At 40.5% G+C, this 24,336-nt stretch overlaps 1 protein-coding gene across 1 annotated transcript in view; it reads left to right on the forward strand.

The window, feature by feature from the left end:
- Positions 1–23,711, forward strand: part of LOC109920659 (zinc finger RNA-binding protein-like) — a 46,832-nt gene extending 23,121 nt beyond the window's left edge. The window contains exons 9-18 of the mRNA XM_048614153.1: positions 2,501–2,646; positions 3,440–3,581; positions 4,972–5,159; positions 11,751–11,922; positions 13,534–13,675; positions 14,036–14,133; positions 16,415–16,510; positions 18,342–18,453; positions 19,314–19,411; positions 21,542–23,711. Of these exons, the coding sequence (XP_048470110.1) occupies positions 2,501–2,646; positions 3,440–3,581; positions 4,972–5,159; positions 11,751–11,922; positions 13,534–13,675; positions 14,036–14,133; positions 16,415–16,510; positions 18,342–18,453; positions 19,314–19,411; positions 21,542–21,724 (1,377 nt within the window). The 3' untranslated portion in view covers positions 21,725–23,711. The remainder of the gene's footprint in view (positions 1–2,500; positions 2,647–3,439; positions 3,582–4,971; positions 5,160–11,750; positions 11,923–13,533; positions 13,676–14,035; positions 14,134–16,414; positions 16,511–18,341; positions 18,454–19,313; positions 19,412–21,541) is intronic.
- Positions 23,712–24,336: the final 625 nt, after the last annotated feature.

Below are 24,336 nucleotides of genomic sequence, written 5' to 3' on the forward strand. Positions count from 1 at the left end.
TTCTAAATTAAGTACCAACCTTTTAATAGACCAATCCAAGCTGTGAGGCCATATCGGGCAACCACCTAGAAACCGATATTCATTTCAAGCCCACCGACTCCCACAGCTACCTAGAATACTCCTCCTCCCACCCACCTTCCTGCAAAAATGCTATCCCCTATTCCCAATTCCTTCGCCTCCGCCACATCTGCTCCCAGGATGAGGCATTCCACTCCCGTACATCTCAGTTGTCCTCATTTTTCAAGGACCGTAACTTCCCCTCCTCGGTGGTCGAGAACGCCCTCAACCGTGTCTCCCACATCTCCCGCACCTCATCCCTCACACCCCGCAATAAGAACCAAAAAAGAATCCCCCTCGTCCTCACGTACCACCCCACCAACCTCCGGATCCAACGCATCATGCTCCGACACTTCCGCCATCTGCAATCCGACCCCACCACCAAAGACATCTTTCCCTCCCCACCCTTATCTGCTTTCCGGAGGGACAACTCTCTCCGTGACTCCCTTGTCCGCTCCACACTCCCCTCCAGCTCCACCACACCTGGCACTTTTCCCTGCAACCGCAGGAAGTGCTACACCTGCCCCCATACCTCCTCCCTCACCCCCATCCCAGGCCCCAAGAAGACTTTCCACATCAAGCAGATGTTCACCTGCACATCTGCCAATGTGGTATACTGCATCCGCTGTACCCGGTGTGGCTACCTCTACATCGGGGAAACCAAGCGGAGACTCGGGGACCGCTTTGCAGAACACCTACGCTCGGTTCGCAACAAACAACTGCACCTCCCAGTCGCGAACCATTTCAACTCCCCCTCCCATTCCTCAGACGACATGTCCATCCTGGGCCTCCTGCAGTGCCAGAACGATGCCACCCGAAGGTTGCAGGAACAGCAACTCATATTCCGCTTGGGAACCCTGCAGCCCAATGGTATCAATGTGGATTTCACAAGTTTCAAAATCTCCCCTCCCCCTACTGCATCCCAAAACCAGTCCAGCTCGTCCCTGCCTCCCTAACCTGTTCTTCCTCCCACCTATCCCCTCCTCCCACCTCAAGCCGCACCTCCATCTCCTACCGACCAACCTCATCCCGCCCCCTCGACCTGTCCGTCCTCCCTGGACTGACCTATCCCCTTCCGAACTCCCTACCTACACTCACCTTTCCTGGCTCCATCCCCGCCTCTTCGACCTGTTTGTTTCCTCTCCACCTATCCTCTCCTCTCTATCCCTCTTCTATCCGCCTCCCACTCTCTCCCTATTTATTTCAAAACCCCCTTCCCCTCCCCCTTTTCTGATGAAGGGTCTAGGCCCGAAACGTCAGCCCCTCTGCTCCTATGATGCTGCTTGGCCTGCTGTGTTCATCCAGCCCTGCGCCTTGTTGTCTCTGTGAGGCCATTGAGCTGTTTCATACTCTGAAACCCATATCTGCTATACTTTAATCATTCATGCATGAGGTCTATTTGAACAGATTTTTACATTCTTTGCTTCTATCTAAATATTTGCTAAGTTTTGGCAGGTGATATTTCAAAAGCATTTTGAATTCCCTGATTGTTCAGCATCTCTCTCAATCCTCTCTGCTGTATGTCACCTATAAGGACAAGGCAACAGGCACATAGGAACACCACCACCTCCTTAGTTTCCCTCCAATTCTCTCACCACCCTCGTTTTGAAGTAAATCACCATTCTTCCTGTATTTGAGTCAAAATCTTGAAACTGCCTTCCAAATAGCACTATGCATATATCTTCACCACATGAGTTACCACTCCAGAAAGCAGCTCACCACCACTTTCTCACAGGCAGTTAGTAAGGGTCAATAAATGCTAGCTTTGTCCTGTGAAAGAGTAAAAAAATTATTTGTCTCATCGCATATTAATCTTGGTTCAATAATGTCTTTGGTTAGGTCTGTACAGTGTACAGTTGGGTCAGTACCTGTTTGGTCTGTACATTTGTATTTTCAATCATAAATCATACACAAATAAAATTGCTTTGGTTTACTTGAATGGTAGAGTGTTACATTGGAGTAAAATTTTGGAAATAATTTGGCGGTTTAGTTTTAGACGTAAGAAACGTAAAGGCCCAAGGGAGAACTGCTGGAATTAAAGCCGGGCAATTAACATTAAAGGGATTTGCAGGATAATTGTTCAAGTGGATTCCTGTCAGTCGCACCTGAAGCATTTAGGCTGGGTCTTTCCCTTTCAGATATTGACTTGTTTATTGTACCGCTGCCATTTTCTATTGGGTTTTTCGAAATTTATAGTTTTCTCTATTTCAAGCAAGGGAAAATCTGGTTGAAGTAAGTACAGGCTTAGAAAGAGAGCTTGGATTAAATTTGGTTAAGAGATTTTAAAATTGATGAACTGTTGATTTTTCAGCTATGTGTGTTTAGTTTCTGATGTGTAAGCATTTTTTCTCATTCCTATTTTACTTTTCAGTCCAGCAAATCAAGCGGAATGCAAATTGTTTTTTTATTATGCTGCAATAATGCTTACTCTCTCTACTTAAAGAAAAAAGTGAATCCAGACCTTCAGGTTGAAATAAAACCAAGTATCCGAGCCAGGAAAATCCATGAGGAGAAGATGAGAAAACAAATGCAGAAGGAGGAATACTGGAGAAGGAGAGAGGAGGAGGAGCGTTGGCGAATGGAAATGAGGTTAACATGGCATTTTGGCCTGGAAACTGATCCACAAATGGGAATAATTTCAACAGAACTTTGGCAGCATTTTATCTGTCATGTTTCTTGCATGTCTGCTAGAATTCAGTGAATCAAAAGTTTAGCAATTCCTTATCAGGAATTTATTTTAAAATTAAGCAACACTAATTCCCTTAAGTTATTGATAAAGGTGGCGAGCGGAGGTGGTGAAGCAGCAGAAATCCTTTAACCTCGCTAGTCGGAGCTGGCACATACTTTACATGTCTTGCTACACACTGAATATTGTGACGTTGCTTTTGAATCAGAGAAATACGATATTGTCTTTCTGTACTTTGTGCAACATGGAATGCGCTCGGACTGAAGAGTTGCTTCCACATTAGTGTATCAACACTTATGCAGCAGAAGCTGGAATAGGCTGTCAGCCTTCTGCACATTCATGCAACCCTGCTTTGTAAATGATTGCAAGAAGCTGCAGCGGAAGATTGTTTAGACTTGTACTGGGAAAAATTGGGATCTTCAGTAGTTCTGTTGTAAATGCCAGGAATAACTAAATCCTGCTTTCTTAAAAAAAAATGTACTTTGAAGCTCTTCAACCAGGAACACACAAATTAGATTAATTGATCACTCATTTCTTAGCTGTTTGTGGAACATTGTGTATAAAATGACTGCCATGTTCACCTACTCAGTGACTACACTTCAAATTAGTTCATTACATGTGAAATGCTTTATAATTTTGAGAAATTCAACAAGAGGTGCATCTGTGTTTCTGATGTCGTCTGTCCTATGTTTTCAGGCGGTATGAAGAGGAGATGTATTGGAGGAGAGTGGAGGAAGAACACATTTATTGGGAAGAGCAGCGTCGCAGATTAACACCTGACTGGCACCCGCCACCGCTCATGGGAAGACTAGGCATGCCGCAAGCACCTACACCTATGGTAGGTTTGAACTTGTGGCATTTCAAGCACATTTAAACAAAGAAGCCCCTTAATTGGGCAGAATTGAGCACGTATTATGCCATAGTAACTTTTTAATCACAAATTTTAGTCACAAATGACAGGGACATATAAAGTGTTACCTCTGAACACAGTTAACTTTTGAGCACTGTAGTCAGTAAAATTAAATCTTGTATACCTATTTAAATATTGTTAAAACTGTTACTAGAATTTTGTCCCTTTTCTCACTACTTCATCCCCACCTTTTCGGAGCAAGTAGAAAAGAGTCGTAAATCCACTTCAACAGTGATCTTTACTACGTTAGGAAACCTTTCTTGAATCAGTCGTTGTCACTTTGTGCAAACAGAAGCCTTATGTTAATGTCATTAAATGGAAGAGCATGACTGCTTCAAGAAAAATGCTCTCCAAACTTTTCACTTATTGTATTGCTCCCGTTGTGTTCTGAAGCGATTGTTTGTTTGTTTGTTTGTTTGTTTGTTAGTTATTGTAAGTGAAGGGCATAATTGGTCTAGGTTCCTGCTTCTACTCATAATCCAATGATCCCTACTGCAAAAGTATTTGTGGCTAATGGATGAGGAAAGTGTTCCTGTTAAACTGGATGGGTGCACAACTACGCAGCAGCCTGGAAGATGATCTGTTAAGCTTGTCCTGTAATAAAGACCGTGCAATAAAAATTTCAAATAACTGCACTTTGAAAGCTAGCCCCTTGCAAAGTGTACATTGTAAAGGGAGCATTAAGGCTTAGTTGCTTCGCTAAGTTGAATAGATTATAACACTTGCTTTCAAGGCTTCTTCCAATAACTAATTGAATAGAATTGAATTGAGGAGTGATCATTGGGAGAAAAGAGTGACTGCAAATGCTGCTGTTTTCCAATGAGAAGGGACAGGGTGAGAAATTGGATTTGTAGCATAACGAAGAAAGGAGAATGTTTAAATTGGGTGGAGAAGCAATTGGAAAAATGTTTTAGTTGAGCCGTTGTGAAGCAGAATGCATACATATTGGGGAATAAAATATGGCAATAGCCAACATCATCTAAATGCTCTGTATAACGTTTTTCCCAAATGTGCAGAGAAAATGTATTGAATATTGTTTGCTCTAGTGTAATATCTCCTCGTGCTGAGAGAAATCCTCTCTTCTTTTGGAGCAGAGACCTGAAGTTCCTGTTTGTTTCCCAGGTTCATTGTCTCGCCGCTTCCAAAGCGGGTAAGGGGCTCATCATTCATATTTGATTCTAAAATGACAACCAAAGTTGCTACAGCCTGCTTTGCAGCACTGTATTAAATGTTCACACAGTTTCTTTTTCTTATTGCAGGAGGCTCTGAGATGTAGCTGATCAAGGTGGTATACTAATGATTATGTTAACTGTTTCAGCCTCCCCGCCGCCCTGATTCCTCAGATGACCGTTACATCATGACAAAACATGCTAGCATTTATCCCACCGAAGAAGAATTACAGGCCGTGCAGAGGATTGTCTCTCAAACAGAGCGGGCTCTCAAACTTGTGTCAGATGTTATTTCTGACCAAGAAGGTCTTAAAGACGGAGAAAATAAGGAGAAGGGGTAAGAAATCTGTGACTGAGACCCGAATAAAGCAGGGCAGCAACATTTTGTAATATTGCCATAACTTGGTTTATAGGTTTATTTATGCCAGCTTTTACGTTGGTGCAATTTTAGTTTAGACATAGAACTTGCACTTATGCAGTACTAAAATTGAGTGCTTCAGAACTGACTTACAATAATTAATGTGTAAGCAAGTCTGATTGCAAAATTCCAGCTTCAACAAAGTAATGAATAACCAACTGATCGCTTTGTTTAAAAACAAAAGATGCTTGTTTTTATATAGCATCTTTCACAACCTTGGGCCATCCTAAAACAACTTATAGCCAGTTAAATACATTTGAAGTGTAGTCACTGTTGTAATACATGAAATATGGTAGCTAATTTGAGCACAACAAGCTTCCACAACCAGCAGTGTGATGTTGATCAAATAACATGCTTTTATGATTTTAATGTGTGGCTCACTATTGGCCAGGACTCTGGAGAGAACTGTAATACTCCTCTTAAAAATAATACAACGGGATATTTTACGCCCACCTCCATGAACAGGCAGCAACTTGTTTTCACCTGAAAGGTGACGTTTCTGAAAATGCAACTTTGTTAGTACTGCAATGAAGTATCAGCTTAGATCTTTATGCTCAAGTCTATGGAGTGGGATTGAACCCACAGTTTTCCAACTTGGGAGAGAATGCAATCGACTGAACTGGCACTTGCTGATATTGATTAAGGGAAGAATTTTGCAAGGAGATCTTCCAGCTCCTTTTCCAGTAGTACCATGAAGTCTTTGTCCATCTGAATGGGCAGGTGTGATCCTGTGCTTAATTTCTTAATGCCAATGCAGCACTTTCTCTAATGTACAGACTGGAATTTAAATCCACAACTTCCCAACCTCAGGCAGCTGTTAGGGAATTGGATGCAGCATCACAGGAAAATATTCTTGTTTCATCCCATAACGTGTTCCCGTGTTGCAATATTGGTTCATTGGACATTATATGCTGTTCACTGCAGTGTTTGGGTGCTGTTCAATGGGTCTTCAGTGTTGCATAATTGTACGGCACAGCAAGAGGCCTTTTGCTGCTGTGCTGGCCAATTTAGTCCCACACTCCAACTTCCTCCCTATTTTATTCATTCATGGGAATTGGATATAACTGGGTGAGCCAACTTTTATTGCCCATCGCTAGTTGCCTTTAAGAAGGTGATATGAGCTGCTATCTTGAACTTTTGCAGTCCATTTGGTATTGGCATTGTCTCAGTGCTGTTAAGGAGGGAGTTCCAAGATTTTGACCCAATGACAGTAAAGAAACGGTTTATCTACTACCCTTGTCCTTCCAATTGGCAATGGTTATGGCTTTGGAAGGTGCTATATAAGGAGTTTGGTGAATTTCTGCAGTGCATCCAATAGATAGTACACAGTGCTGCTACTGAGGGTCAGTGGAGAGAGTGAATGTCTGTGGCTCTGGTGCCAATTAAGCAAGTTGCTTTGCCTGAAAGTTGTTAAGCTGCTTAAGTGTTGTTGGAGCTGCACTCATCCAAAGGCAAGTGAGGAATATCCCATCATACTCCTTGTACATGTTATGACAAACTTGGACTGCCAGTATCAACATTCCTTCTAGACTGTACAGCTGCACGTACATTGACTTCACTACTGCACAGGGCTTTGGAGACCCATTATAGCCAGTAAGAAAACTAGAGGGATTGCTGGTGAATAGGTGAGTTACTTGCTGTAGAATGCCCAGTGTCTAACCTGAACATTGTAGCCGTGGTATTTATGTGGCTAGTCTAGTTCAATTTTGGTCAGTTGTAATCCTCAGGATTTTAATAATGGGGGAATTCAGCAGTAGTAACTCCAAGGAATGTCATGAGGTGATTCAGCTCAAGTCCAAGTATTAACCAGCTCTTGCAGCATTTGGACATGGACCGCCTTAGTATATGAAGGGTTGTGAATGATGCTGAACATTGTACAATTGTCAGTGAGCGTCTGACCTAATGGAGCGTAGGTAATTGACTCTATCCTGTGGAGAGTTTTTCCTCCAATTTCCATTGAAACTAGTTTTGCTAGGGCACCTTGATGTCACACTCATCCAATAAGGCCTTGATGTCAAGGGCAGTTGCTCTCATCACATCTGTGGTATTCAGCTGTTTTGTCTATATTTGGAAAAAGAATCTGTAATAAGGTCAGGAACTGTGTGTCCCTGGTGACCCAAACTGAGCATCAGTGAATGTGTTATTGCGAAGTAAGTGCTTCTTGACAGCATTGGTGATGACAACCTTCTGTCACTTTAGTGATCAAAGTAGACTGATTAAGTGACACTTCGTTGGATTGAATTTACTCTGCTTTTTATGTACAGGATGTACCTGGCCAATTTTCCATATTGACGGGCATTGCAATATCCAGTGCCGTTAGCTGTTTCTTAATATTGTGTGGAGTGAGTTGAGCTGGGGTGGCACAGTGGTTAGCACTGCTGTCTCACAGCGCCAAGAACCCAGATTCGATTCCGGCTTTGAGCAACTTTCTGTTGGAGTTTGCATGTTCTCTCCTGGTCTGCATGGCTTTCCTCTGGGTGCTCCAATGTCCTCCCATAGTCCAAAGACGTGCAGGTTAGGTGGATTGGATATGCTAAGTTGCCCATATTGACCAGGGTTATATAGGTTAGGAGGATTAGCCATGGGAAATGCAGGGTTATGGGGCAAGGGTATAGGTGGGATGTTCTTCAGAGGATGGGTGTGGGCTCGGTGGGCCAAACGGCCTGCATCCACAGTATAGGGATGCTGTGATTATACGAATTGGCTGGAGAGTGGCATCTATGATGCTTGAGCCTTCCAACGTGGCCTGCGGTTGCTTGTCTTTAAGTACTTACCAAATTCTTTCAAAGTTAATATGGAATCTGATGGTATCACCATTTCAGGATGTGCATTCCACATCTTAACCATCTATGGAAAATGTTTTATCTTTTGTCAGTTACTCTTAATCTTGTATTCTGTGGTTACTGAGCTCTATTTCCCTGAGGTAGCAGTTTCTCTGCTTACTTTACCAAAGCACCATACCTTATTAGGTTGCCATTTAACCATCTGCTCTGAGGAGAACCAATTCAGCTTCTCCATAACTGCTTCCCTCATCCTTGGCAATCTGAGCATGCTCTGGGCAAAAGGTTAAAGTCAAGTCAGATCTCATTCTGATTATCATATCCCTATTGTTTGTGGGTGAGTCAGTGAGTGAGGAACTGGAATTTTCTTTCTCTTCCTTCCCGTCAAATACATGTGCTTGCCCTCTCGCTCACACGCTCTCTAGTGCTGAGTCATCTTATTCCATCTTGTGCCCCCATCACCACTCATCTCAGATAAACAAACGGCATGTGAATTTGGGATTTTGGTATCCCAGAAAACAAAATTCTCTAGTACCTCACGTAAGTGATGTGCTCAGCTCATGGCCTGTAAGGTTTTGTGTTCCAGTCTGATTTTCGTGGGGCTCTTGTGGCGTGATGGTCCTGTCCCTACGTCTAAACAAGAAGGCCTGGGTTCACGTCCATCCTGCTGCAGAAGTGTGTTAAAACGTTTCAACAGGTTGGTTAGAAAATGTCTGATGTTCGACTTGTGTATAAAGTTAAGCTGGACTATTAGAATAATATTTAACACCCCCTTCAACAGTGATCTGATTCAGACATTTTATCTTCACTGTATGCAAGTTGATTTGCAGTAAGTTAACCTCTCGAGAGGAAAAAAAACAGGCTTGACTGACTTCTTAACCTGACTGTAATGTCAGTTACTGAGGCAGACTGTAAATGCTGACTTGTTTTCTGAGGACTAACTGTTCTTTCACTGTAAGCTTAATTCACAATATGCAGCTTACTGCAGCTAAGCCCAGGGGAAGGTTGCATCAGATACTGCTCATCTTGCCATTTACCAAAATACAGCTGAAAGGATTCATATGTCTGTGATTTGAATATAGTGTTATAGCTTGGGTTTGTTTTGGTATATACTAAGATATGCTTACTACACTGGGAGAAAATATGAAGCTGGTCATTGGGATCAAGTGAGTTTTTTTTTCCCTACTTAATTATGGTTCAAGGGCATTCGTGTATTTAAAGAATAATGTTTAATATGATTATAGTGGATGTTTAGTGGGCTCTAATACTTATTGTTGATTTAACTTTGTTGAGAACCAGAATGACTAGCTTCATGTCTGCTGTCACAGGCCTGCCATGAATATTTCTCTGTCCAAGTAGTTAGATTATGAATTAAACTTCACTATGGGCAACTGGAGCTGATTTAATCAGTGAAGTTTATCCAATCCCTCATTGAAACGGTCATACATTTTTCAGTCTTCAACCGTTGAATGCTGTACTGGTCTCCTGTTACCTTTGTAACCATTTCTGCCATTATTGTCAGCCATTATTTATCAACCTGTAGTCTAATGTGGAGTCATCTGGAAATCCCACTCCACTTCTGAATAGGAATTTATTTTGTAGGCTATCACTTCATCATTTCTTTTCATGAGAGGTTTCCTATTCTTGCTGGATTCAGATAAAGCATACTGTGAGCAGTAGTGTTTTGTGTTAAATGTTATGTCGTTGTGTTGTATGACTGTTGTGGGAGATTAACCAATAAGAAGTTTGAATCCTCCTCTTGATTTATCTTGCCCCAAGTACCTTGCTCGAAACAGGCAGGTTTAAAATTCACTTTGGCCATGAGCCCCAAGCAGGTCAGCAAACATGGTGGTCACAACTATGGAAAGGTCAGCAATTGCACTGCTCTGATCAATCTCTGATATCTTTGTAGATCAATAAATTGGGTCTCTTGGTTAAATGCTGTGTCTCCTGGATTGATGTTTATCTTGGAGTTTAATCCAAGGGATTGGGGGTTAACAATACCTTCTTTTCATGTAACCATCTGATATTTGGAAATCTGTTTGCAACCCTATCTGTGGGCCTTTTTTTTTTCTCCTCTTCTATCACCCAACCCATGCAGAGTCAGTAGAGATGTACGTAGCTTCATTGTACTTCTCAGGGTCTGCCAGATAACTGAATGGGCACTATGTACTTGTACGTTATTTGGATGGAGAGCAAGTGGTTATTTACCATCTTCCTGTATTTTTTAGTTTGTAAGCCTTTTAGAGTGTATTGGTTGGCTTGTTGTTGCTAATGCCTTTTAATAGAAAATGGCTAAGTCTGTGGTTCAGGCTGCACTCAGACTCGATCACATAACTGCCACTTCACTACAGGTCATGTCATAGATGCTGTCTTTCTACTGAGGCCAAGTCTGCCTGTCTGGGTATATAGCATGGCACCGTTTAAAGAAGTGGTTAAGACTGCTTATTGCAATGTGACCCCTTCGACCAGCTCAGTTAAGGACTACTTAACTGGTCGTTTTCAAGCCTGAGATTCTTGCAGTACATAAAGTGGTTGTCCAGTGTACTTGCATGAGTGACTGCTATCCAAAAGTAATCAATTTGGATGTGAAGTTTTGGGCATTCTGAGAATATGATAAATTGCTGTTTAAAATATAAACTTTTTCTGTTACTGCTGTTCCTTTGTTCTCGACTGACTGGGTTTGTGGCTTATATTTGTAATTCTGCTGGGAATATAGTTGAAATGTAATTTTACTTTTAACTGAAGACTGTGCAATGAATGTATTTAATATTTCTGCCATCTAGTGGCAATAATGAAGTTATATGATGATAAATATTATTGGCTTGTGGAGATGGGCATAACTTTGCCAGATTCCACAATGCCAGTTTAAAATTATGGTGATACATTACATTTTGAACTGAATTTAAAACTGACTTGTGCACACATGTAAAAGAGACTACTTTTTAATGTATTATTGTAATAAGCTACTTAATAACATAAGAGCTCATGGTGTTGGAGGTAGTATGTTAGCTTGGATAGAGGATCAGCTAACTAATAGAAAGCAGAGTGTTGGAATAAGATGGGCATTTTCAGGATAGCAACTTGTAATTAGTGGTGTATCACAGATCAGTGCTCGGGCCACAGTTATTTACAATAAATAATGACTTGGAGAGGAAAGAATGTACTATAGCCAGATTTACAGATAACAAAGAGGGGAAGACATTTTGAGGATGACACACAATATCTGCAGAGGTCTATAGATAGGTTAAGCGGGTGGGCAAAAATTTGGCAAATGGAATATAGTGTCGGGAAAATGTGAGGTTATTGTTAGAGGACTTAAGAGTAAATGTGAAAGTTTGTTTCCCCTGTGGGACAGTCTAGGACCAGAGGTCATAATCTCAAAATAAGTAGTTGTACATTTAAGGCAGAGATGAGGTGGAATTTGGTCTCAGAAGGTAATGAATCTGTGGAATTCATTACTGCAGAGGACTGTCAAGGCTAGGTCATTTAAGTATATTCAAAGCTACATATAAACAGATTTCTAATCAGCAAGGGAATCAAGGGTTATGGGGAAAAGGCAGGAAATTGAAGATCGTCAGATCAAAAATGATATCATTGAATGGCAGAGCAACTCACTGAGCTGAATGGCCTCTCTTGGCTGCTGTACCTTTTATGGTCTTTATACAGAACTCCCTGTTTACACCACTTTTTGCTGATGTTTAAAGGAAGTCCTGCCATCTTTTGACAGGAAAGGTGACCTTGGAGCACGTGTGCTGAAAGGGGTCATGCGTGTTGGTGTGCTGGCAAAAGGATTACTTCTCCGTGGTGACAGGAATGTTAACCTTATTCTTCTCTCTGCCCACAAACCCACAAAAACCCTTCTGGAAAAAATTTCAGCAAACCTGCCTAAACAACTCCTGGTAACTATCTTCTAACTTCATGCTTACTGAATTTATTGTATTTGGCTTTACATAGCAAAGTAGACATTGGGAAAGGTCTGTCTATTGAAATTGTTAACCATATTCAACACTTTCAAAGATTTGTGCAATGCATGAAGATAAATTGTGTAAAGTGACTTGATTACTTCGGTTTCTTGAAACCATTCTTTTTTTATTTATTGACCAGAGATTTGAAAACTCTTTCTGCTACAGTTCTATCCATTTTTTTAAATTAAAACCCATTGAGAGTTGCTCTATAAAATACCTAACGAATGCAATATAGTTACAACATAGAGCTACTTGTTTGCCAAAGAGCGGAATCAGCATCAATAGACAGGGCTAAGCAATCCCTAAGCAATGGTTTTTTTCAGCATCAGAATTGATCATACAATCATATCATATAATCATCCAGTCATCACTTCTGGCTGAAGGTGGTTATAAGTACTTTATCCTTGTCTTTTACACTGATATGCTGGACTCTCCTGTCATTGAGGATATTTGCGGTGCCTCCTCCTCCTGTTAGTTGTTCACTTGTTTACCACCATCCATGACTGGATGTGACAGGACAGCTGAGCTTAGATCTGATCTGTTGATTGTGGGATTGCTTAGTCCTGTCTATTGCATGCTGATTCTGCTCTTTGGCATGAAATGATCTAAAAGGAAGCTGATTTTATTGCTGCTTATTTAGATATGATTCCACAGGCATTGTTTCATATGTAAGCCAAGTCCAAGCCTAGATAAGCAAATTGTTTGACTGTGAGTGTGAAATCTCAGTGCAATATCTCTCTCTCCCAATGACTCCTGACACATGTTTCCCACTGGAACAATTTAATCTGGGAAGGCATAGTCGTTGGTTTTATCTCCTCCTTAGTCCTAGACCCCTGAGACTAATTATAAAATGCTCACCTGCCAGTAGCTGAAGTCAGCTAACTTGGAATACTGTGTTCAGTTCTGGTCTCCCTGCTATGGAAAAGATATTGTTAAACTTGAAAGGTTGCATTTACGAGGATGTCACCAGGGTTGGAGGGTTTGAGCTGTAGGGAAAGGCTGAATAGGCTGCGGCTATTTTCCCTGGAGCATCGGAGGCTGAGGGTTAATTGGATGAATGGCCGAGGTCGTTTTCCCAGGGAGTCGAAAACTAGAGTGCATAGGTTTAAGGTGAGAGGGGAAAGATATAAAAGGGACCCAAGACGCAGCTTTTTCGCGCAGAGGGTGGTGCGTGTATGGAATGAACTGCCAGAGGAAGTGGTGGGGTTGGTACAGTTACGTCGTTTGAAAGGCATCTGGGTGGGTATATGAATAGGAAGGATTTGGAGGGATGTGGGTCAGGTGCTGGTAAATGAGACTAGATTAATTTAGGATATCTGGTCGGCATGGATGAGTTAGACTGAAGGGTCTGTTTCCATGTTGTCCAACTCTACTCTGACTCTATAACTAATTGATCTTTGCTCAGCTGAGATTATTTACTCGTTATTAGTGTTTTATCGTTCTTACACAACAAAAGAAAACACCGGAAAGAGTTTCATAAGGTTGGCTGTGTTATAATCTTTAGCTTTGGACATTTTCACATGAATCGTTTGAATTTTATTTCAGACCGTAACGGAAGAGTCTTATGAATTGAAAACTTGCCCCAGTGAGTCTTGTATCTTCCTTTCTACATGTAAAGAGCCAAAGATGCAGGTCAAAATTTCACTGACGTCCCCTGTCATGCGAGAAGATCTTGTGAAGGATAAAGGTGAGACTTAGACCATAATTTTAAATAACATTGCAAAAAAACCTACAGGTCACTGGCATTTACCTGAATCACTGGGCTGAAATGCAGTTTGGCCACGAATTTCAAAATGGCTTAGAGAGACTACAAGTGTAACACAACTATTAATGAAGTGGCACAAACCTATTATTTTTCCATTGGTTTTGTGCTTACTGTTTCATTTTCTCCCCTAGTGCCCTCAGCTCTGCTCATCTGTTTCTCAGTTCGTAACTGTAGAAAACTTGTTAACATGTGATGGCTTGTTCAGTATTTCAGCTCTCGTTTGCACACCACTATTATAAACTAACTGCTGTACTTTGGGGCTATCCCCTCTTTATTTTTAAGATGCAACTTCTGCCCCAGTGCAAGATCCATCAGATGTACTGAACAAGCAAAAATGCCTTGAGGGTCTGGCTGCACTTCGTCATGCCAAGTGGTTCCAGGTAAAAATATGCTGCATAGTAGTTTATTTTTTCCGAATCTGTTAGCCATTGGCTGGACCATTGATTTATGGTGACTGCCACATTCCATTTTGTAAGGGATTTTGTGGTTCCTACCAGATTTTGGACTTGTTTTACATTATTTGGTCAGTCAGAGGTGCAAGTTTCTGCTGGATAACTCTAATCAAGTTCATCCTTTTATATAACAAAGGCAAATGCTGAAATCAAACAGAAAATTCTGGAAGTGCATAGAAGGTCCACCAGCATTTGGAAAGAAAGAAAGCAGTTAACTGCGACTCCACAAATGACGATTCTGCACCCAAACGTTTAACTTTTCTTTTTGTTTTTACAGCTGCTGGCGATCCTTTCTATAACAATTTTTTTCTGTCTTGTATGATGCTCCAGCAATTACAGCTGTATTTCAGGAGGCCGTTCATAATTCTTGGCAATTAATCAGCAGTTTTGGCTACAGTCATTCCTTTTTAATTTAGGTATCTTCAGAACCAAAGAAATCACTGATCCGTTGAACTTTATTTTCTACAGCTTGTGCATGGGTGGCATGGATAGTCTATCGGTGAAGTTTTGATGGATATCTTTCTCCATTTTCAGAAATTGATATGTGCATGTCATATTTATGGCATTTTCAGGAGCACAGTGCTGAGTAGTTGTCTGTAAAGGAAAAGTGAATAATGTGAGGCTTGCATATGCAAATTGGTTCCTTCACTATGCAAAAAGCCTTGGACATGTTACTTAACACCTATCTAATTTGTGTGGTGTTGCTAACAGTAGACTGTAGATGGAAGGTGCATTTACGACGGGCAAAAAAAACTTAAAAATTGTGTAGAATTAGCTTTCATTTAAATACCAGTTTAACACCTACTCCAACAAAGTTCAAATATTTCTCTCTGCAATTAATCGATTGCTATCCTACAGTTCTTATTGACAATGTGGCTCTCTCACTTCAAGTTTTCATTCTCTCTCCCATCTTCCCGACCAAGCTCCCTGTCTCCAACTTTGACTTCCTGCTCTCTACTCCCTGCAGCTACCCACTCTGCACCCACCCTCTCTGCTTGCTCTCCCTACCTCGGCTTCCCACCATGTTGTCCATCCTCCACTGCTGGCTGGATAGGATGTGACTTTTTTCCCTAGAGCACAGGAGGTTGAGGGGTGACCTTATACCAGCTTATAAAACTACGAAGGGCATAGATAAGGTGAATAGCAAGGATCTTTACCCAAGGATGGTGGGGGAGTTCAAAACTAGAGAGCATATTTTTAAGGTGAGAGGAGAAGGACTTAAAAAGGACATGAGCAACTTTTTTACATAGAGAATGGTTCGTATGTGGAATGAACTGCCAGAGGAAGCGGTGGATGCAGTTAGTGTTTAAAAGATATTTGGACAAGTAAATGAATAGGTTAGGTTTGGAGAGATACAGGCCAAATGCGGGCAAGTAGGACTAGTTTAGTTTGAGAACATGGTCGGCGTGGGTTAGTTGGACTGAAGAGTCTGTTTCCATGCTGTATGACTCTGACTGACCTGCTGCACCCTCCCTTTCTTGCACCACCACCACGCTGTGTTGCACACGGGTTCCCTGCACTCAACATTGCAGAAATTCACCAAAGATCATCAGACAGCGCATTGCAAACCCACGACTACCGTCTAGAAGGACAAGAGCAGTAAATGCATGGGAACACCACTACTTTCAAGATCCCCTCCAAGCTACTCACCATCCTGACTTGGAAATATATCGCCATTCTTTCACTGTAGTAAAAATTGTGGAACTCCCCTCAACTAACTGCCCCTATGTCCAAGTGCCCCCTTGCCCTCACTGACTCTCCCTCTCCCGTATCCCTGCCTGTCTTGTGTGCACCCTTTCCGTCCTCTTTCTTGAGAGTGTGATGATGTGGAGTGAGCACTTCCTCTTTGTCACTCCTGCCACCTGCCCTTCTCTCTATCTCTGGTTGGGCTGCTTAGTTTCTTGCTAGGTCTGTGTTCCATAAAAACATCTTATGTTTCTTTTCAGCAGCTGTGCTCTTTTTGTAACGTTATGTTTTATATAAATATGTGTCTCTGTCTCAGGGATATCTGCTTTGTGTTAGCAATTTTAAAGCTTTGAAAATACTAACTTTGGCCGAAACAGTTTCTTAATCAGTTGTATTGTCTGAATTACTTAAAAGTGTACATCATTGTTGTCAATACAGAAATATTTCAAATTATTTTCAAATTAACTGTTCATGGTGAATTTGACAGTACTGAATAATTATCGTTTTCTTTCCAAACTTGAAGGCTAGAGCTAATGGCTTACAGTCTTGCGTGATTATCATACGAATCCTGCGTGACCTCTGCCAGCGAGTACCAACATGGGGTGCCTTACCAGATTGGGTAAGAATGCAAATGAAATGTGGTAAATTTTTCTCTTACATTGTCGACTGCAATAAATCTTTCAACTCCCAACCTTGCCTGTTAGGTTTTCTTTCTCCTCCCAAAGACATCTACTGAGGTGTGTTTCTGTATTCGTATGCAGCAGTCTGGTACTTCTCACATTATTATATTGATACGCGAAGCTAGAACTCCAGCAAACTTTGTGAACAAATATACCTAAATAATATGCTCCTGAGTATTGCTGGATAATGATCAACAATGCTGACCTGATTAGGGCTTCAACCCCTTTCCTTGACTCCCTTGTACATCAAAAATCTACTCAGTCCTGAATATATTAATGATTCCACCTCCACTGCTCTCTGTGGAAGAAATTCAAAGACTAACCACCTCAAGAAGAAATCCCTCCCTGTCGCCATCTGGTTCTAGATTATTACACAACGGGGAAACTTTCTCTTTTAATCTTGTTAGGCTCCCTCAGTATCTTGTATGTTGTTTCAATAAGATCACCTCTCATTCTTTCAAATACAAATCATTGTAGGTGCAACTTGATCATCTTTCCTCATGAGATAACTTCTTCATCCTAGGAATTGCCCAGTGAAACACCTTTTGAAATGCTTCAAAATGCAAGTATATCCCTCGTTTAGTAAGGAGACCAAACCTTACAACGAACGCCCCTATGTTATGGCAAGATTTGCTTTTTTTTATAAAAGCGTAATACTGCTGATGCTGAAAATCTGAAATAAGAATAGAAAATTCTGGAGGCATTCAGCTCTGGCAAAATCTGTAGATTGAGAAACAAGGTTAACATTTTGAGTTCAAAGCATCTTACTTGACTTGAAACATTAACTGTTTCTCTACACAGATGCTTCCAAACTGACTGAGTTTTTCCAGAAATTTCTATTCTGTACTTGTATACTCTATCCACCTTGCAATAAAAACCAGCATTCCATTTGCCTTCCTAATTAGTTGTTGTACTGGCATGCTGATTTTTTTTGAGATTCATGACTTGTGCATCCAGGTGTCTTTGTACTGCGGCATTCTACAGTCTCTGTCCATAGAAATAAGCTGCCCTGCTGTTCTCCCTGTAAAGTGGACAACCGTATGTTTTCCAATATTGTACTACAGACTTGTGATCAATTACTTGCCCTGTCTGTATCCCTTTCCAGACTGTGTATCCTTCTCACAATGTGCTATCTTTGTGTCATCAGCAAATTTGGTGCAATACAGTTGATCCCTTCATACAATTGATATGGATCTCAGCCCCTAGCACTGAATCCCTTTGACAGTGGCACTCCACTAGTTGCAGAATGTGAAAAACACTCATGCATTCTAGTATCTGAATTGATCAATCCTGATCTTTTCCACGAATCTGAAGTCACCAGTGAAAATAAGGCTGTTTTCAATACTTCAAAGATCCAGTTTTTTCTTGTCTCAAGTCTAAGCAGGACTGGCCAACTTTTACCTTCGACTGATCTTCAGTCATTTATCTGTTGGTATTTTCCTTAACTTCAAAGTGAACTCCCACATCCTTTACTAGGCTACCATTAGATGGTTGATCCAGTGCATCACTTTTAAAGGGTTTTTTTTCTTTGCTGCCACCACTGCTTTTTCCTCTAGGATGAGTTGGTAGTGCTTTTTCAGAGAATTTGAACTTGTTTACAGTTTGTAATCCAGTGGCTATGTTTGTGTCAAATAGATGTTCACATTTGATATTTTGAATTGAATTGAATATGTTGTTGGGAAAACTCCAACTTATTTTGAGTATACTGTTAATTACACCTTTAAAAATAGGTACACAACAATTGTAATGCCATATTGCTTTTGTAAACAGGCTATGGAATTGCTTGTGGAGAAAGCCATCAGCAGTTCTTCAGGCCCTCTGAGTCCTGGTGATGCAATGCGAAGGGTATTTGAAGCTGTTGCCTCTGGAGTTCTCCTTCCGGGTTAGTCTTTGTTGCTTGTTTTGCTAGTTTAAGAAATATTCTGTTTAAGAAATATCCTGTGCAAGGCATTCATTGTCTTTTCAAAATTATGTGTTGAATGAATGCTCGAGATAAAAGGGCAAAAGCATGACCGTTATGTTCAGACCTATGGTTTAGAAGGGGAAAATGTAAAGTATATAGCCAGAATTTCATTGTGTCACTGATTATACATGTATATGTTGACTGCTGCTCCATTTCAACAATCCTTTGAATTTTGACCTGCTTTTTGTCCGTGCTGATCACTGAGAAAAGCTCTGCAAATTGAAAGTGAAATGTGTTTTTGCATAAAATCTTCACAAAGCTATGCCTGGGTGTTGACTTCCTGTTGTCCTTCATTCTGTCTCCACTCTCTTTCCCCCTTCACCCTGCCAAAACGCATAAATAAAACTAGCCAAATTAATAGTAAGCTTTTTTTTTATTTGACTTTCTTCCTCTGATAGCACTCAAGCTATCTGATCAGCCTTGATATGCCACCAACGGCCGAAATTGCAGCTCATAGCTGAGGAAGCAGAGATAGTCTTTCTGCTGCTCGACATTGGTCAGAATAGAATGATTCCATATATAACAAGACATCAGGTGATATTATGTTGGGGTGTGGAGCTAAGTACCAAAACTTGCCAAATATTACCAGCATCATCTGCTAATTCACCAAACTACAGTGTGCACACTAACTATTTTGGTACCTTGAGAATAATGGGTTTGTAACTTACCTCACCAGACACTTGGTAGAGAAACTGTGTCTAAGTGATGGCCCGTGTTGTGTTTTTAATTGAAGTCTGGTTGTACAGTTTTTAACCAGGAAATGCAATTGCTTGCTACAGATGGCCCTGGACTTTTGGATCCTTGTGAAAAAGACCACTCAGATGCCCTGTCCTGCATGAGCCATCAGCAACGAGAAGATATTACAGCTAGTGCACAGGTGAGGTTTCTGTGCTGGGCACATATGTTACAGCCAGGGATTTTGTTTTTCTGTCTCTGCAAACCTGTTGTCATAGTTTCTTTACTTTTGTACTTGCTTTGTGTTAAAAATGCATAAGAAAATTGGTTCAGCCTCCACTGAACTACTGGGTCCAGTTCTTTTATTTAGGAAGAATAGGTAAACTTTAAAGAGGAAGCAGAAAAGATTCACAAAAACGGTTTTTGGGATGAAGTTACCTGCATAAATCAGAAACTACAGCTGTCCTTTATAAAGGAGAAGATTTAATGGTGTTCCAAGAATGAGGGTAGATGGGGTTATGGTTATTTTTCCTGTGGGTGGAGGTTTCAAGAATGAGACAGCGCTAAGATGTTTAGCAAAAGAAGTGATGGTGACATTAGGGGTTAAAAAAATGAACAGCAAGTGGTTAAAATCTGGAATGCTTTGTCTGATAATGCAATAGAGGCAGGATTAATCATGATTTTCAAAAGAGAATTGGCAATTATCTGAGAGAAAGTTTGCATGCCAATGGGAACAAGATAGGAATGAGTCTAGGCTCATTCCTCTTTCAGAGCAGCACAAATGTGAAAGGCCAAAAGGCTACCTTCAATACTGTAACCATTCCGTCATCAAGTATCAACAATGAATACAAACCAAAAACTGAAAGTGTAACAATGGAAAGCATCACTTACGTTCAAAAAAGTGAGAGGCTGCTTCCTATTTCGAGGAGCTTGGGTATCTTGTTTTTGTTACTCTGGCCCCTTACTTCTTCGGAAAAAGCTACACACTGTTAACGTTTCAAGAGTATTAGAAGTAAGGTGCCTCTGTTAACTGATGAAACTCTGAAGAACATTTACTTGGCTTATTTTCATCATCTACAAATTACCTTTGGAGGAAACAATTATTCTGGGAATGCTGTGAAATCTTGCTAGTTAGTTTCTTGGAGCAGATAATTTCTAAATAGTATTTCCACTCATAATAGAAGCTGACTTTGACAAGTGCACAGATCAGGAATGTGATTTGAATTGGAAGTCCAGGAACTTGCATTTGCCCTGAAATATAGATGTATTATAGAATTGTAAGCAGGAAGTGCCTGCCAAGCAGAAAGAAAAGGGTTAATAGTGGGAAATTAAAGGCTTTGATAAGCAAATAAGGAAGGACACATGCAAGGTGAATGTATCTAGGAAGAAAACTCAGAAATAACTCTTATGGTTGTGGTAAAGAAGCCAATTATGTACTTACAACAATGTCTCCATGCCACCATAAATGTCATTTTATTTTCAATGGATGAGTATCGCAAACTATCTAAGCATTGGGCTTTTTTAATGATGAATTTTTAGGAATACGTATGACTTTTTTTATTTCAGAGTAAGTCTGATACTTTTGTTTTTCTCACTTCTCTCCCCCTTCTCTTGGAAAATGTTGATTTATCTTGCGCTCCAGTGTCCATTCTTCGTGCATGAATCCAGCATGTGAACACTGACAGCATATTCAACATGAGAGTACAGAGTGGGTAGGGGAGAGAATATCCCAACCAAGCCTATTCTTGGCCAAATTCAAAGCCAGAATTCTCCAGTGAAGTCAGATAGCGATCAAGAAATCTGACTTTTTTTCTAATTGCCCTGATCTACATCGAGGCATCGCACGGCTAATTGTAGCACTCCTTTTTGTGTGGGGCATCAGTGTTCCTTCTTGTCTGATTCAAAATGTTATTTGGGTGCAAGAAGACAACAGCAAAACAATGATTCCCACCAGTTTCTTTCAAACTTTATAAAATCACACTTTATTTTGGTGAATATAAATTATACACTCTCTACAATAAAAGTCACCACTATATAACTGCAAATGAGAAAGAAAAGTTAAGCGTTGAAAAATACAAAAAAGCAGACTGCTTAACTTACACAGCGTGCCCATTAGGATCAAAAGGAAAAAGAGCAGTTGATGTTTGGGGAAAGTCTGACTTTGTCACAAAATACTATTTCCTTGGGGATCTTGTCATTCTGCTTGCAGGTTCATTTTTACAGCATTTACTGTTTGGTTTTAATGTAAACCAGTGGGGGTGGAGACAATCACTGGACATTTCTCCAGAACTATCTTTGTCATTTTAAGTTGATTATATTTTTACCCTTCCAGCACGCTTTGAGGTTGTTAGCGTTTCGGCAGATTCACAAAGTTCTTGGGATGGATCCACTACCCCAACCAAAGCCTCGGTTTAATATGAGAAACCGCAAACGGAGACGGGACACCAGCGAGACAGCAGAAGGGGAAGGGGAAGAAAAGAAAGACAAAAAGGACAGTGATGCAGGAGACGTCTAGACTTGTTCTAAGTGATGCTAAATTTTGAAGATTTCAATTTTTTTTATATAAGTTGCTGTTTAGTCTGAGACATTTGCAATTTGTGTTTTACTTGAATAACAATGTACTGTAGATTTGTTTTAAACTGTGCTTAATGAGTATTAAATTGCATCATTCCATACAGATCATGTTGCCCACGGCAACAGCTCCTCTTCTTCTTCCTCCCACTGTCCTATGCCCCTTTCCCCGGGAAATAAAACCTTTACTAAGTGAATTGACCCAGTCTGGAAACCCATCTTTCTTGAGATTTCAAATCCAAAGTTGATTCTACTTCCCTGGCTGGGGTGAGACTGCTTTCTGTCATAAACTGAGTATAATTGGTGAGAGATTTTAATTGCGTTCCATTGAAACACGAAACATTTTTACCAGACAGCCAACAATTAAGTATTGGATGTTAGATGTTCCCTTTTTGCATTGGGAACTAATTTTACAGTTCTCTGAAACATAACTGAATGCAGATATCCCAAACAAAGTACCTATATAATTTTTCGCTATATACTATGTGAGCATGTTGCAACCATAGGGACCTTTTAAAGTAAATAAAGCTTGTGCATACATCAGAAATGCAGCATTTGGGTGTGATTGGTGTATGTCAAATTTGTAACAAATAGTCTATTTAGAAAGTTGGAAGGCTATTCACTGTGATCATGGAGTCTGGAATGCATGCCATACATGTGCACTACAATGCTGTTTACTGGCTCACGTGCGGTTTTGATGAAACCAGAGAGGCAGGTTCGCAACTTTAGAAATTGTTTTGGGAAAGATTGATTTGACTGGCTGAACACCTAATGCCTCTTCTGCATCATTTGAAGTTGCCTTTTTTCAATAAGTTCCACTTTTTAATGGTGACAAAAATCGGCCCATCCCCAACTGCATCCTTTTATTTTTCTGGAATATGACAAGAGGAAGTGTGATTTGAATCGATTCTAAAGTGTTTCCTTGTAGCCCAGTTGAGTAAAGAAAATTTCTCAATTACTGTAAACTTCTGCATGAATTTCTTCAGTAGTGATCATCACCCATGTGTTTCTTGAGATACCTTTGAAGTTCTGGATTCTTTATTTTCAAAGCTCTTATTAACCAATTTTCCAAAACCCATTATCCCGTTGCAAACTAGAATGAAAATGGATTGATCTAGATAAATGCCCATAGAAAAGATTCAGAGTTCACTACTGACCAGTTCACCAGATGTTTGCTGGTTCATTTTTTTAATGTATCAATAGCCTATCTGTAAAATATGCTGATAATCTGATTTTGAAGGCAAATTTTTGAGAATTTAATCTCCAGTTTTAAAAGTAGCTTCTGTCAATTGGGCTTCCTAAATTAGGTGAAATCAATAAAATAGAAATGTACATAGGCCCAATTAGGGGAGTTGAGGTGGGGGGGGGGTGGTCTTAGATAAAGTCCTTTTGTTTTTTTAAAGGAGTACCTTAGTTCATTGAGTTATTGTAAAACTCAGTTTCTCTTGTGGCATCTCTCAGTTTTCTCATTCTATTGTTCCAGCAACTGGTTGGGTGCTGAATTGTGTGTTGTGAAATGTGGGTGATATCACGACTCAAGACAGCTTGTGCCCCAAAATTGCCCGACACTTACGAGTATAAAATCCCTTCTAATGTGCATAAAATGTACAGTTAAACTGGTTACACTATTCACATTTGTATAGGTAGGAAATGCCTCTCGCACTGTAAGCATACCCGATAACGGTTTCACCTACTGAAGTGTTATTTCTATTGAAATGTGGCTTTGTCCTCAGCTCTGTGGTATTTAAAAACGTGTATTCAACTTTTGTCAGCTGTGTATTACAATACTGAACCAGCATAAAAGTGCTAATGGAAAAGAAAGCAGTGTAGAGGATCTCTTTGTAATTGGATCCTTTTTATGCTTTGAGATAGCTGTTGATACACTGCAACTCTATGAAGATAAGTGGGAAATAAAATCCTTCCTGAACGACTGCATGTTCTGACAGTGCTTTTTTGTTGCATCCAGAACTTCTGTAAATATGTTTTTGAAATTCACTGAATAGTGACCGATTTCTTAGTGAGGTGCTGGATTTGTTTGCAAGACTTACTTTGGTAAGTTAATAAAGTTTCTTCAATGTGGTATCTGTTTACTAAAGGGTAATTTGTGTTCCTTTGTTTTTCTAACATACTGTTGAATTAAGCCAGTCAGCATTTTAGCATTTGTTTGTGGCATGGAAGGGTTTGAGTATGCTAAAAGGATTTGGACCTTGTGTCTAAGTGTTCTAGTGAGGCCACCATCCTCTGCAGTGCTATAAACTGGAAAAATTGCAAGTATTGACCCCAGGATGTGCTGTAATCTGTTCTCAAAGACTAGACCAATGTTGGGGTATGAAAATTGGTCCCTGTCATTGAGCAAAGGAGGATGGAATCAGTTGACATTCCAATTCTGCACCATAGAAAGCATCCTATCTGGATGCATCACAGCGTGGTGTGGCAACTACTCTTCCCAAGACTGCAGGAAATTAGAGAGTCATGGACACAACCCAGTTCATCATGTGAACCAGCCTTCCATCCATTGACTCCATCTATACTTTCAGCTGCCTCAGGAAATAATCA

Source organism: Rhincodon typus, chromosome 29 (genome assembly GCF_021869965.1).
Source record: "Rhincodon typus isolate 14 chromosome 29, sRhiTyp1.1, whole genome shotgun sequence".
NCBI lineage: Eukaryota > Metazoa > Chordata > Chondrichthyes > Orectolobiformes > Rhincodontidae > Rhincodon > Rhincodon typus.